The 15,034-nt window shown below is 39.4% G+C and overlaps 1 protein-coding gene across 2 annotated transcripts in view; it reads right to left on the minus strand.

The window, feature by feature from the left end:
* BABAM2 (BRISC and BRCA1 A complex member 2) overlaps positions 1–15,034 on the minus strand; it is a 399,166-nt gene that overhangs the window by 281,714 nt on the left and 102,418 nt on the right. For both annotated transcript variants that reach the window (XM_052647953.1, XM_052647954.1), the window contains exon 4: positions 917–1,111. In XM_052647953.1, coding sequence (XP_052503913.1) covers positions 917–1,111 — 195 coding nt within the window. The remainder of the gene's footprint in view (positions 1–916; positions 1,112–15,034) is intronic.

The following is a 15,034-nucleotide window of genomic DNA, read 5'->3' on the forward strand; positions in this document are numbered from 1 at the left end:
TGGGGGTGGGAATAGAATTAACTATAAATGGGCATTGAGGGATATCACTGGCATGATGGAACCATTCAAAAACTGGATTGATGGTGGTTGTTCAACTAGCTTTACATTTAAAATGGGTGGATATATGATATCAAAATAATACCTCAAAAAAAGCTGTTTAAAAAAACTGGGGGTGTTAATACAGGCATTCCTAAGAAAGTCACATAGGAGTAAAATCTTTAAGGAGGAAGGGCATTAGCTTTGTGATTATACAGGGGAAACAAGCCAGATGACAGGAAAGCTATGCACAGACCCAAGGGCAGGGGCATGTCTGGTGTGTCTGCAGCACAGCGAGGCACTAGTGTGGCTGAGATGATTATTTTTAGAAAGCAAAGCAGGAGATGAAGAGAGAGCAAGAACGATGGATGGAGGATGGTGGTAAGGGGAATCACGCTGAGCTCTTTGATACCCCTGGAAAGACGGTGGCTTTTACTGTGAGAAAAAAAGAGAGGGATATGAAAGTTCTGGGCAGAGGAGTGATACACTCTGACTTGTGTCTTTGAAGGATCACACAATGTAAAAGAAGTCATAAAAGGCTCCACATAAGCTAGTTAGCTCTGGAGTTACTGACCTCTCTCATCTGACTGAGATACGATATACTTTCTCATAATTCAGAGTTTTTAAGAGACTTTAATGTTTATGTGGATTCTCAAAGATATCGCCTGGGAAGTCTGTAAAATTTGGAGACTCATATTCCCAGCTGCAGACACTCAGAAGTCAGGGGCTGTGGGTGCGAGACTGAGAGAGTATCCGGGCATCCTCAATCATGTTTATCTAAGGAAATGGCCAGGGTTTATTATAAATGAATGTTGGAATTGATTATTTTATTCTATTACAGATTAAGTGACCTTTTTCTCCCTTTCTCGAAAAACCTTACCCAGTTGTTTTTTTTCCCGGCATAAATTTCCATGTTCTCGCCATACTGTGGCTCTTCCAGTAACGTCTGGTATTCGAACATGAGGCGGGAGCTCTCACGAAGGCGGCTGCACTGAAACTGGTGATACTGTTGCACAAGTTCCTTCACCACCAGTAAGAGACATTCAGGGTTTGATGGATTCCAGGAGGCAAGGTTCTGTAGAAGCCAAAAAGAAAAGCCCAGTAACAAATGAGTTTTCACACAAATCCAGTATCACACTGGCTCATCAATATAGAGGGAAAGAGGGATGAAAATCTATGAGAAATAGACTTTTTTTTTAAATTGAAGTATAGTTGATTTACAGTGTTTTGTTAGTTTCTGGGGTACAGCAAAGTGATGCAATTATACACACAGATATATATGTGTATATATATATTCTTTTTCATATTATGGTTTATTAAAGGATAGTGAATACAGTTCCCTTGCTATAGAGGAGGACTTGGTTACATCTCTATTTTATATAGTTTATATCTGCTAATCTCAAACGCCTAATTTATCCCTCCCCCACCCTTCTCCCTTTAGTAACCATGTTTGTTTTCTAAGTTTGTGAGTCTGCTTCTGTTTTGTAAATAAGTGCCTTTTTATCATATTTTAGATTTCACATATAAGTGATATCATAGGGTATTCGTCTTTCTCTTTCTGATTTACTTCACTTAGTATGATAATCTCTAACCTCCAAGTAGCTGCAAATGGCATTATTTCCTTCTTTCTATGGCTGAGTAATACTCCATTGTAGGTATGCACCACATCTTCTTTAGCATTCATCTGCCAATGGATACTTAGGTTGCTTCCATGTCTTGGCTATTATAAACAGTGCTATGAACATTGGCGAGCATGTATCTTTTCCAGTTAGAGTTTTTCTGGATATATGCCCAGGAGTGAGATTGCTGGGCACGTGGCAACTCTAGTTTTTGTTTTTTTTTTAAGGAACCTCCATACTGTTTTCCATAGAAGCTGCACCAATTTATATTCCCACAAATAATCTAAGAGAGAAACAGACTACTCTTAATTAATGATAAGCTCAGAGCTGAAGTCAGAAGGGCCTCTTGAACTTGCTGATTTTTCCTGCTTTCTAAAAATTCTTGCAGACAATCAAGGAGAATTCCACTATGGGCAGACAGAAATAGTAAAGTGTAAAGTAGGGTAATAACAAAACAAGAAGCCAAAACATCCTAAGAAGACCATAATTTTAGCCCTAAAGACTTGTTTCTTATTCTTTCGTAATTTTAATTTCTTCCATCTGCACCTAAATTCAGCATTAAATGCTAATGTCATTCAACTCAGATCCACAGACCATCTGCATCTATAATACCAGATATAAATGAACACTCTGTAAACATTAGAGCCCCACAGACATGTAAGCACAATGGTGGTGGTTCAGCCTGAAAAAGATAGGAATGGAGTAGAGATGACAGGCAATAGTTAGGAAATGAAAGGTCTGGAGAAAAAGAGAAAGGACATGGCTGTGACAGCCTGACCAGGAAAGGAGATGGGAAAGATCTGACAAGTATATAGCTGCTCTTAAGCGCACAGTCATTCTTTCAACAAATACGTATCAAGTACCCATTCTGTATCAGCCACTGTTCCAGGCAGTGACAGGAATAAACCAAGTCCTTGCTAAAGGAGCTTACAGTTTCATTGACCAAAATAAATAATCAACAAAATCAGATGGTAATAAATGCTACTGAGAAAACTGGTGAAGGAACAGCTTCAAAAGAGAGAAGTGATCAGCAGTGCCAAATGGTGCTGCTGAGTAAGAGAAGGCCCAGGAACTGACGGCTGGGTATGCTGACACACAGGTCAGTACTATGCTCCACAAAGGCTATCTTGGTGAAGCAGAAGCTTGACTGTAGAGACTTTAAGACAGAATGAGTAGAAAGACATTAGAAACGTGATACAGACAATGCAAACTGGTAACCAGAGAGGAAGAGAAAGTTTTGCTCAGATGCTTATAGTCTGAGGGAATATCCCCATAGAGAGCGGGGAACATGCTGCTGTAAAGCGAAGTGGGCACAGAACACCATCAGAGAAGATAACAATTAGTAGGCAGAATGGGGTCTCCAAGAGGGATGCCTTAGAAATGAGCACAGAGAATCCATCTGTAGGTACAAGAGAAAAGGCCAGTTTAGGATTACAAATGTAGGCAGGCTGTTCTATGCAGTGACAGAAGCTTGTGGTGGTTCTCTCCTAAGGGTTTACATTTTCTCCTTGAAACGAGGCCATCAGCTGAGAGTGAGGAAGAAGGAGGGGACACAAGAAGTCTGGGAAGAGAGTGTGCAATAGTCATTTAGAACAATAAACAATGAATGAACTGGGGAGATGGAGGAGGAGTTCCAGACAGCACTAAAAGCCCCACTGGGCTTGAGGTATGATTTTAAGTGAGACCAATCAGCATGAATTCACTCACCTGGGTGCAATGTAGAGGGGGAGGAATTTAGATTTAACAAAGGTTGGGATTTTGCCAGGTAAGTACAATAGAAAGAAAGAGGGGCAAGAGATCTTTGAGGGCTTGCAGAAGAATGATTGTAATTATGGACACAGACGATAATCGCCCTAAGCCAGGAAAAAGCAAAGTAAGTTCATAAGAGAAGTGAGAGTTAGTGGGAAAATGACAGGACCAATGGTCCTGGTGAGCTGGAAGAATTGTTGCAGTTGAGATTCTAAAAAAAAAAAATGAATTCTGAAAGACAGGCGTTGCGGTCGGAGAACAGGATGTTTGATCTGTAATGGGTACTGACAAGGACTGGCTGAGCATGTGCCTGGCTGAGGGAGGTGGAGAGAGGACAAGATCCCTGCAGGAAAGGAAGTCAGGGACTGAGAGGCCTGCATGTGGGGAGGAGCATTTCTGTGAATATTAAATCACCTGCAATCACAAAAACAGCAATCAACAGTGCTGAGAAAATAACTGTGAGCCATGCGCCAAAATCTTCAAAGGATGTCTCTAGATAACAACAAGGAGGGAGGGGTGTGTCCTACTGTCTGATGGGCTGAGTTTCAAGGCTGGGGATGGGGTGTCAGGGAAAAGGGAATGATGGTTTCCTTGGCAGCAGCATCGAGCAGGGAGAACACCTACCACCCCTCCAAGTGTAGTGATACAAAAGATGAGAGAGAAATCAGCTATAATAAATAAATTATTTGAGAACATGGAAGGAAAGAGAATCTCAGGGCAGAGGATCTGAATATTCAGGCTTCAAGAGCGGGAAATACTATGTTTGGTCCCTATTCCCACCTCCAGATTCTGGTTTAACTGAGTCAATCTGAAGTGTGTCTTGGGCACTGAGGGTTTGTTTGTTTAAGCTTCCCAGGTGATTCTAAAATACAGCAAAGGTTGAGAACCACTGACTTTGGCGGGGACGGGGTCGGGGAGGGAGGAGGTGGAATGGTGTAGAAAAGTTAAGGGTATCGGAGACTTTACTGATGACAGACCATGTTAATACCGCAAAACACTGAATCTCTAGAAATTTAGAAATCTGGCACCTATAAAGGAAAACACCAATACATTATAAATGCTCAAAAGGTGATAATTATATAGCCTGCTGAGTACTATATAAATTCTAAGAACTTTTCTTATATTCAAATTAATCCTTAAGACAACCTACAAGTTACATTATTATAGCATTTTATTTAGATGAGAAACTGAGGCCAAAAGTAGTTTGGTATCTTGTCCAAGGTCACAGAGCTATTAAATAATAAAGCTGAGTTCTGAACTTAAGCAATTTGGCTCCAAGTCCCCGCTTAAGCACTACAGCACAGGTTCTCATACATTCTGGTCTCAGCAACCTTTTATACTCTTAAAAAGTATTGGGGTGGTACGGGGAGGGAGGGGGGTTCAGGATGGGGAACACGTGTATACCTGTGGCGGATTCATGTTGATGTAAGGCAAAACCAATACAATATTGTAAAGTAATTAACCTCGAATTAAAATAAATAAATTTATATTAAAAAAAATTTTTTTAAGTATTGGGGACCCCAAAGAGCTTCTTACATATATGAATTATATGTATTAAATTTACTATAGTAAAAGTTAAAACAGAAAGTTTCAAATATTAACTCATTTAAAAATAACAATCCTACTACATGTTAACATAAAAACATTTTTAATGAAAAAACTGTATTTTTCCAAAAAATCATGAGACGCATGGCATTGTTTCATATTCTTGCAAAACTCTTTAATGTCTGATTTAATTAAAGAGCTGGATTCTCATATGTGCTTTTACATTCAATGTTGCAATATGTTGTTTTGGCTGAAGTATACGAAGAAAATACAGCCTCATTCAAATATGTACTTTGAAAAAAGAGTAGTTACACAGCCTTTCCAAATAATTCTGGATGTTCTTCTTTGATACTACACCAAAACTCAACAAGTGGTGGTTTCTTAAAGGTTAGTTGTAATGGGAATCTAAAACTACTTTTTTTCTCTTCCATTATGGTTTATTACAGGATATTGAATCCAAATCCCTGTGTTAAACAGTAGGATAAAATTATATTGATAAATATTTCACACTCTTACCCTAAATTCCATTTGTCTATCCTGTACTTTAAATGAAACTTTCACTCATGTATGACTTTGCACCATCATTCATTGGTCATTTAGAAAATAGTGATTCACTGAGTTATGGAGATATTCCAAATGTTAACACATTTCATTTATATAATTCCAAAAAATCACATTCATTAATACCATGACCAATCTCACCAGAGAAGTCTTCTATCAAAAGAAAACAAACAGAAGGTAAAGAAATACATCCTTTAAAAGAATAATAATGATTTTTCTCCAATAGTGGGTTGACTTAGGGAATAAATGACAATGGAGACGTCACTAAATGCTCTTTCACTTATAGGAAAAATAGCTCTTCGGGAATATCCAATAAAGACTCGATGAACAGAGGAAAAAGCAGGAGCTTCAGCATTCTACAGTGAATCAAAGAGAGCCCTTGCTATGAAGCAACTGAACAAAAAGAGTATAAACTCCTCACTGGCAAACCTCTGAATCTTAAGAGCCTTTTGAGGTACTCAAGACCACATTTAAAGTATCAACAGGATATAACAACATAGTATAAAACTCAAAATGATCATTATATAGCTGGCTATGCATTTCCTTCAGAAATCATCATTAAACACTGACATATAGAAAAAAATATATAATCTTCCCTTTCTTGGTCAAGTATTCAAGTCCTTCTTCCAATACAAAAAGAAAAAGCTTCCGCTGCCTCAGTTTAAACTCTTTATTTACCTTATTTATTTACTTATTTTTGGCTGCACCGGCTCTTCGTTGTAGTGCACTGGCTCTTCTTTGCTGCATGAGCAATCTTTCTCTAGTTGTGGTGAGCAGGAGCTACTCTCTGGTTGTTGTGCCACACGCTCTTGCTGCAGTGGCTGCTCCTGTGGCAGAGTACGGGCTCTCAGCACTCAGGCTTCAGTAGCTGCAGCGTGTGGGCCCAGCAGCTGTAGCACACAGGCTTAGCTGCCCCGTGGCACATGGGATCATAGTTCAGGGATTAAAACAGTGTCCCCTGCACTGGAAGGGATTAAACCAGTGTCCCCTGCACTGGAAGGCAAATGCTTAACCCTGGACCACCAGAGAAGTTTCTATCATTTTAAACTGTTAATTCTAAAATTTCTCTTTAGCTACTTGGCAAGTTACAGCCTATATCTACAAAAATTTTTTAAATTATGAAAGCATATAAGCTGGCAAACACCTCTTACCAATTTGAATTCATTTCAAGTGATTCAATATAATTATTAAATGCATAGTAACGACATGCCAAGCAGTGCCTTTCCATTAAATACAACCTCCCAATACATGGAAATGCATTTGACCTCTCTGGACACTGAAAGTGCACTTCAGTGGAAAACAACTTAGTTGAAAAACATTCTCATCAAGGGAAGCAGAGGTATGTTCACTGGGATAAAAATTCCTCTACTGCTGCTGCATGACCACTTCTACACATGAAGTCATTTGTGCTTTGAATTACGTGGCCTAGAAGGGGAGAACATAGAAGGTACACAAGATTCTGGTCATTTTCTAAGACTAAAGCATATTTTAAAAGCAGGTCTAACAGTGCAGGACATTGGGGTTTTCCACGCTCTTGAGAAGGAGATAGAGAAAAATGTCCAGAGCTTCTTCAAGGAAAGGGTGTGGGGGCATAAATTAAGAAGCCTCTTTATGAAAAAAAGAAAAGTTTTTCTCTCTATGCACAAGGTTCTTATTTTACTTATTTTTGGTGATATATGAAAGAGGAAATCTTAAATGAGGATGGTCAAGAAGAGTAGGCATGGGACATGTAATATATCAACATGGATGGGAAGGAGTAAAAATGCATTAGGAGAAAGTGATAAAAGTATAATAAAAGAAAACAGACAAAAGTGAAAAAATGAACTACTATCATGAAACTTTATTCATTCTCACCAAACACATATGAAGCAGTTCAGGGAAGATATCATGCCAGTGCCTTTTAAATGCTGGTTAATTAAAGAGGTTGAACAATTCTGATGATGCTCAAGTGTAGACAACTGAGAGCATAGAATGTAAACCTGCCAACCCTCAGTGACATGATATTCACTAAAGTATCAGTTTCTAACCAAAGAATTGGCATCTGCCTCTTTGTAGTCACAACCTGTCTCCCATCTAGCAGTAATTCTGGATTCCCCACTCTGGCTCACTCTACAGGCTGTCTGATTTAAGGGATGCTCCTGTTTGTGTGACCCTCAACCTTCCCACGTCTCTCTCATCGATACACTCTACCACATATGTTATACTCCCAAATCGATGGCCCTGCAGACTTGAAAAAGCACAACCAATCCTCAGCTTCTTATGTGAGCTTCCTTACGTGAGAACACAGCAGATTATAACTCTTGCAAACGCCTAACTCACTTCACCTCCAAATCACATCTCACTTATTCAAAACAAGGCTTCTCAGTCATACTAAAGCAAATTCACTCACAATGACACAAATATATGAAAAGAGTCAGGAAACAATGTACTAGATTCACAGCACTGGGGAGATGAAGAAGAGAAATAAGCAAATTAGTAAATGAGCCCTGGGATCATCACTGACTAATAAGGAAGGGGGAAAAAAATCTTATAAGGGGGAAAACATTTCTTTTAAAAAATGCTTATAATAAAAACTGTTAATTAATAAGAGGATAAAGTATAGATATAAATTAGAAACACTTCTTTAAAATTATCTGACACATTACAAAATTATGTACAACTACCTAGTACTGTACACAACATATAATACTGTACTATATATTTGAAAACTGCTAAGAGAGTAAATCTTAAAGGTTCTCATCACAAGAAAAAGAAATCTATAACTGTATGGTGATGAAAGTTAAATTTATTGTGGTATTCATTTTATAATATATACATAAATCAACATGTTGTACACCTAAAACTAAATGTTGTATGTCAGTTATACCTTAATAAAAAGTTAAAAAACAATGTATGAAAAGTACATAGCCTTCAGTTCAGTTCAGTTCAGTCGCTCAGTTGTGTCTGACTCTTTGCAACCCCATGAATTGCAGCATGCTAGGCCTCCCTGTCCATCACCATCTCCCGGAGTTCACTCAAACTCACATCCATCAGGTCGATGATGCCATCCAGCCATCTCATCCTCTGTTGTCCTCTTTTCTTCCTGCCCCCAATCCCTCCCAGCATCAGAGTCTTTTCCAATGAGAACTCTTCGCATAAGGTAGCCAGAGTACTAGAGTTGCAGCTTTAGCATCATTCCTTCCAAAGAACACCCAGGACTGATCTCCTTCAGAATGGACTGGTTGGATCTCCCTGCAGTCCAAGGGACTCTCAAGAGTCTTCTCCAACACCACACTTCAAAAGCATCAATTCTTCGGCACTCAGCTTTCTTCACAGTCCAACTATCGCATCCATACATGACCACTGGAAAAACCACAGCCTTGACTAGATGGACCTTTGTTGACAAAGTAATGTCTCTGCTTTTGAATATGCTGTCTAGGTTGGTCGTAACTTTTCTTCCAAGGAGTAAGCATCTTTTAATTTCATGGCTACAGTCACCATCTGCAGTGATTTCAACTAATAAGCAAATAAATGTGATTTTATTGATTTCTTCTTTTTCATAAACTAATGTTTCATTGAAACAATAATATACACATGGTAAGAGAAATAGCATTTTTTCTGATAGCATAAGAGAATAAGGAATAAAGGTAAGTCTTCCTCACAACCTATATTATCAGATCCCTCCACTCTCCACAAAGACTATTCTTATCCCCAGATGGAGCCACCCTGAGACCTCTACAATGTATAGAGTACTCACAGAAATAAATATTGGTATGGCAAAAAATTAATTAGGGTAGTTTTATAATCCTCAATGGCTTTATTTTCAAATAGTCTAATAATTCTCTTCATTCTTATAAGAAGAGCCTATTGAATCTGAGATTTGAGAATGTTGCCATGTTCTTTGAAGTTGCTGTTAATTACAGTCTTGAAAACTCAGTGGGTTCTTGGAAGCACAGAAGCTAATTAGAAAGAGATGCAAATCTGTGACATCCAAATGAATAGCTAAGACGACAACCAACATACGGCCATTTTGGGGATTAATATGGGCTAGTAAAAAATATTCCTAGAAGTACAATTAAGTTAAATTCTCACACTTGCTTAAGAACTATGTCTGAGAAGTAAACTGAAGTATTCTGCTCAAATGTGGCAATTTGCAGCCTGTGTTCAGTGGCTACAGCTGGAGCCAGGAGTAAACCTAGTAGAGGGCACCCCAGCCTCTTAACCTGCTTTAACCAGAACACCTCTGTCATTCTGCTTTTGGTTTTTGTTTGGTTGGTTGTTTTGGTTTGGTTTGAGTTTGGGTTGTGTTGAAGTTTTACCTAACATGTCATTTGAAAAAAAAAATTAATTTTGGGGGAAGTGGATCTAGTCTGCTGCTGCTGCTAAGTCACTTCAGTTGTGTCCGACTTTGTGAGACCCCAGAGACAGCAACCTGCCAGGCTCTGCCATCCCTTGGATTCTCCAGGCAAGAACACTGAAGTGGGTTGCCATTTCCTTCTCCAATGCATGAAAGTGAAAAGTGAAAGTGAAGTCGCTCAGTCGTGTCCAACTCTTAGCAACCCCATGGACTCCTCCATCCATGGGATTTTCCAAGCAAGAGTACCAGAGTGGGGTGCCATTGCCTAGTAAACACTTCACTGAAATCTTATGCTTCTTTTATCCTTCCTATCTGTGACCATCTTCATCATGATACCAGAGGCCCTCCCAGGAGGAATCTGAAATCATACAATGGCCTGGAGGATCTTCTAGATGTGCTGAAGAAAAGCATTTTCTCTGGTTTATAAGGCTATAGCCCCAAGTCATGAAATTATAGATTTTATACATATAGACAGAGAGAGAGAGCTCTCATGGCTTGGGAGTAAAAGGGATTTATCTCCTTATTTCATACATATCTTAACAATAAACAAAGTGGAACCACAATCTTCTCAAAAAAACCTAGTCTGCTTGGGGCCGGCCATGGCAGCTTCCACTGCATTCTGTCCCTGCTCTCTCTAGAGCTCTCCAAGGTTCTGACCTCCCTCTCAATCAACAACTAAGTTCCCTGGATTTTCTGTGACCTAGGCTTTTCTAAAAGGTCTGATTTATTGCCTTGCAGGAAAAAAAAAGAAAAAAGACAGCAGTCCATTCCCTGGCTTAAATCTTCTGGATACTAGTGGTAATGTGATACTAACCCTATGCCAATATAGAACATGACAGATAAACACCTTTGAGAAGGACAAAGGTAATGTGTTGGGCAAAATATACAAATAGCTTGGTTTCTGAAAAATCACTCTTCCGCATGATTTTATGAAAGAACCAACAGGTTCACAAATGAGAAAAGGAAAAATAAAGAAATCCTAAATCTGAATTTTTTTAAATGCCATTCAGTGGGCAGCCTCACCAACAATTACTAGGTAAGCAAAACTTCCAAATAACAGAGGAGTTCTGGGGAATCTTCAAATATCTACCACCTACTGGTGCATCACACCAGAATTTCTCTACCATCCCTGTTTTATGCTCAGCAGACTCATTGGAACTGACATACATGTTTGCTTTCTTCCACAGGTCAGCATGCTTTAATCTAAAATATACAAAAGTATCTCAAAAATACAGGCTTCCCTCATGGCTCAAACGGTAAAGAATCCACCTGCAATGCGGGAGACCTGGGTTTGATCCCTGGGTTGGGAAGATCCCCTGGAGGAGGGCAAGACAACCCACTCGAGTATTCTTCCCTGGAGAATCCCCATGGACAGAGGGGCCTGGCAGGCTATATGGGGTCGCAGAGTCGGACATGACTGAGTGACTAAGCACAGCACAGTACATCTCAAAAATAGAGTTTTAGCTCCATTTAGAAAACTCAGGAAAAAAAAAAAAAAAACACCTGTAACATCGCTTTTTGCCCATGAGAAGTTGCTTACAAATGACCTTTCAGCTCCTCCAAAAAGAAAGTGACCAGCATGCAACCCCAGGACACGCTGAACTGCTACTTCAAATAGGTCTCTAGGGTCACTTGGCACATTTCTAAGTTCTGTTTCTTTGGAACTGGAATGGAGAGATGGGAGCAACCTAGGGTGGAAGAGAGCAGGGGAAGAAAGGAATCTCAAACCACATCTGTTGACCCAGCATTTCTTGTCTATCAAGAGGAAGAAAGTAAAGAGCAGATTTTTTTCTATCTTGGAAACCCTGCTCCAAGTGGAACAAAGTTGAAAACAAAGAGGCTCCCCAGAGCCTTTATGACCTTTCTTCTCTTAACAGTACAACCACTTAGAGCACAGGGCCAGCATCTTTTCCAAAATGAATATAAACGAACTAAGACTAGAAACACTAAAATCACTAACTGCTGAATTTAATAACCAAATCTACTCTTACTTCTTCCCCAAGATACTGTCTCTACACACACAACTTTAAGGTGCTATCTTTAAAATACAAAATCAAATCTACTGGGGGCCAAAATGCTTAAGTTTTATACCTACTGTTTCTCAAAACAAATTTTTAAAAGCATGAATAAATAATATTATTAAGTTCAATATTTGAACAAAATGTCAGTGTAGACTAAAATTTGACTGCTGCTGCTGCTAAGTCACTTCAGTCGTGTCCGACTCTGTGTGACCCCATAGACAGCAGCCCACCAGGCTCCCCTGTCCCTGGGATTCTCCAGGCTAGAACACTGGAGTGGGTTGCCATTTCCTTCTCCAATGCATGAAAGTGAATTTGACTAGTGATCCCTAAACATTTAGAAATCTTTCTGTCTGGCCCACAAAGTGTTTCAAAGAAATTTAAATTCCTTTAGGCCGTACATGTATCCAGTTCACCAAAACCCCAATTAAAAAACAAAAAACAAAAAACTTTTCATGACCCCAGATTGGCTGTGGCTCTGAAGTGAATGTTGCGATTCACCTGAGCCTCTGATGCCACACACCTTCTCAATCAAGCCTACCTGGACTCTAAGAATAAAAGACAACATTGCCATGACAGAAAGGAAATTAGCAAATATGATTTCCAACTTGACTCAAATTGTTTTTCCTGGGGATGCATTTAAATTGTCCAGGTTGCTCGAATATCATCCAGGGATGTGATTTTGAAGGAAACAGCTTGTTTCTGGTTTTCCTGGCTGTACTACAAGAAACAACAGTGTGAGCTTATTTTAAGTTAAAGTGTGCTTCTGTGTTTCTTTACAAGAAATTAACTGCAATCATTTAGTTAAAGCAAACACTTTGTTAGGATTTCACTTTTCATTAGAAAAATGTCTTCAGGAGTCTTTTGAACTTAAAAGATGAAGAATCCCAATTTCTGCACAGAGATTTTAAACTTGGAGCAAATTATTTAAATAATGGAAGAAGATGATTCAAGCTTAGTATCCTTTGTTGGCACTGAGCGTTTCATAGCCATAGGTGAGTCACAACACCACAGGAATCCTACCCTGTCTCCCCTGTCAAGACAATAATCTCTTCTCCACTTAAGTCAGGACCAGACCTCAGGGTAGATTCTCATTTCTTTCCAACTATGATAATCACAAAGAGACCTACAGGAATGAGCCATATGGAACAAAACAAGAGAACAAACAGCTTCAACCAAGTTGTTATTTTTAACCAGACAAACACCTGCAAGCTCTGACGCCTGGTTTCTGACCCCTGCCCTATCAATGATTTCCCCAGCTAGACTTGGCCCCTGGGCTACAATGATTTATACTACACAACTGCTTCGCACCATAGCGAGCTCCCTGGACTTAATTCCAGACCTGTGGCAGTATTTGACAGACCTTGGTCCTCTTAGCCAAAATCCCAGTCTTGGGCCTTTCTGACCAGCGGTCTTGAAGCAACCAAAGTCCTAGTAACGCAGTTTGCATATAAATAATTAGGGGAAATGCCAACTGAAAAGAAGGCTCTTCTTCGAGCTCTTCCTGTTACACCAGCCACAGGCAACTACTGAAAGAGCAAGGAAGAAAAAGCAATGTAAAGTAGACCATCAACTAAAGGAACAGATACCCAAAAAATGTAACACACAAGATAGTAAAAATTTTCAATGTCTTCATCCTTCCCCCTAAAAACTCCACCTCACCCCAGGTCCATATAACGTCCGTTGCCTAAACCCACATTTAGTAGACATCTATTATTTGATTTCCAACATCCATTTCCCTTCCTCTGGTAAGACAAACCCAAATTTCCTTGAGAAACCACCCCTCCCCACTCTCAGGCCTGAGTTTTGAGTAAGACCTTCTACTTCAAGCTCCATGGTGCTGACTGCCTAACCCCATCAACATTTCCTGTGCACCGAGGAAATTCAGCTATGTGCACAAGTGCAATGAGAAAAATGAAGAGGACAGCTGGGACTTCTGAGAAATAAAAGTATTCTTTCTTCCCATGATAGGAGAATACAAAGTTTGAACTGGAGTAACAATTTTATATTCACTAAGGAAGAGACTCGAGTTGCTGGGTGAATGTGAAGAGTAAGAATAAAGTCAACACAGTGGAAGGCAGAGCAGAGAAGAAAAGAAATAGAAACTAGGTCCTTAAATGACATTATTGTAGCCACTGGACCAAGCCTTATCTGAAGCCCACTTCTGGTCTTTTAAGTTCTGTAAGTCAATGAACTCTCCCTTTATTGTTTAAGCTAATCTGAATCAGGTATTTCTGTTGGAAGAAAATGAGGAAGGAGGAGGAAAAGGAGAGGGAGAGAAGAAATAAAATAGTACTGATACACCATGTCACTATTTCACCTCACTAAGACAAAGAACAGAGGGAAACATTCATAAACTCTGATCATTATTTGAGAGCCCTTTAATCTAAAGTATACATTTGACATGGGTCCTTATGTTTTCTGCCAGAGGAAAAAAGAAAGCTTCTTACATTACTGCAGGAAAATCTACACAGAGGATTAATCTACTTCCACAAACCCAACAATGATTAAAATAATTTCCCTTAAGGAAAAAGTAAATTAAAAGGAAGGAAGGAAAGATGGAAGACTCTACTGCTATATATTACAGCTCATTCAATACATGTTAAGTTAAAATAAATCTGAAATAGGTATCAGAAATGTTCCCCATCCCAGAGCTTTTCAAATACCAGTAAGGTATTTGATTCAGTCAGTAATAAAATGAGATTTCTGAAAAACTCAATACTGCTGTTGAAGGTTGCAAGGGAAAAAAGTGAACAACTGTTTCAGACCAGATAAGAACATTTTGATTAGTGACATGTGTCTTGGGAACGTATACAACAAGCAGCAGCCCAGCACTTTGTTAACACGAGCTCAGAGAGGCCTTTACTGCCTTCGTGGTCCTGTAAACAGGAGGTATTTTTCCCTTTCCTCCACTTGAGTGAAACAATCGGCATGGACACACTGTACTAGGTGTCTTATGAATGCTGGTTCCATGCCAAGCTTGAAGTGTGCAGCTTCGACTAATAAGCCTTTACATCTTTTGCACAGATTCTCTCCAGAGAGATTAAAAATAGGCCCCCACAACAGCAGCCACAGTGACGGCCCCAAGTCATTTGTCAGCTGAGCAATACACAGTGATTATTACTCAGTTTCATCAATTTTTACTTCCTTAAACTCAACATCCCTCTCCA

This window comes from Budorcas taxicolor, chromosome 11 (genome assembly GCF_023091745.1).
Source record: "Budorcas taxicolor isolate Tak-1 chromosome 11, Takin1.1, whole genome shotgun sequence".
Lineage (NCBI taxonomy): Eukaryota > Metazoa > Chordata > Mammalia > Artiodactyla > Bovidae > Budorcas > Budorcas taxicolor.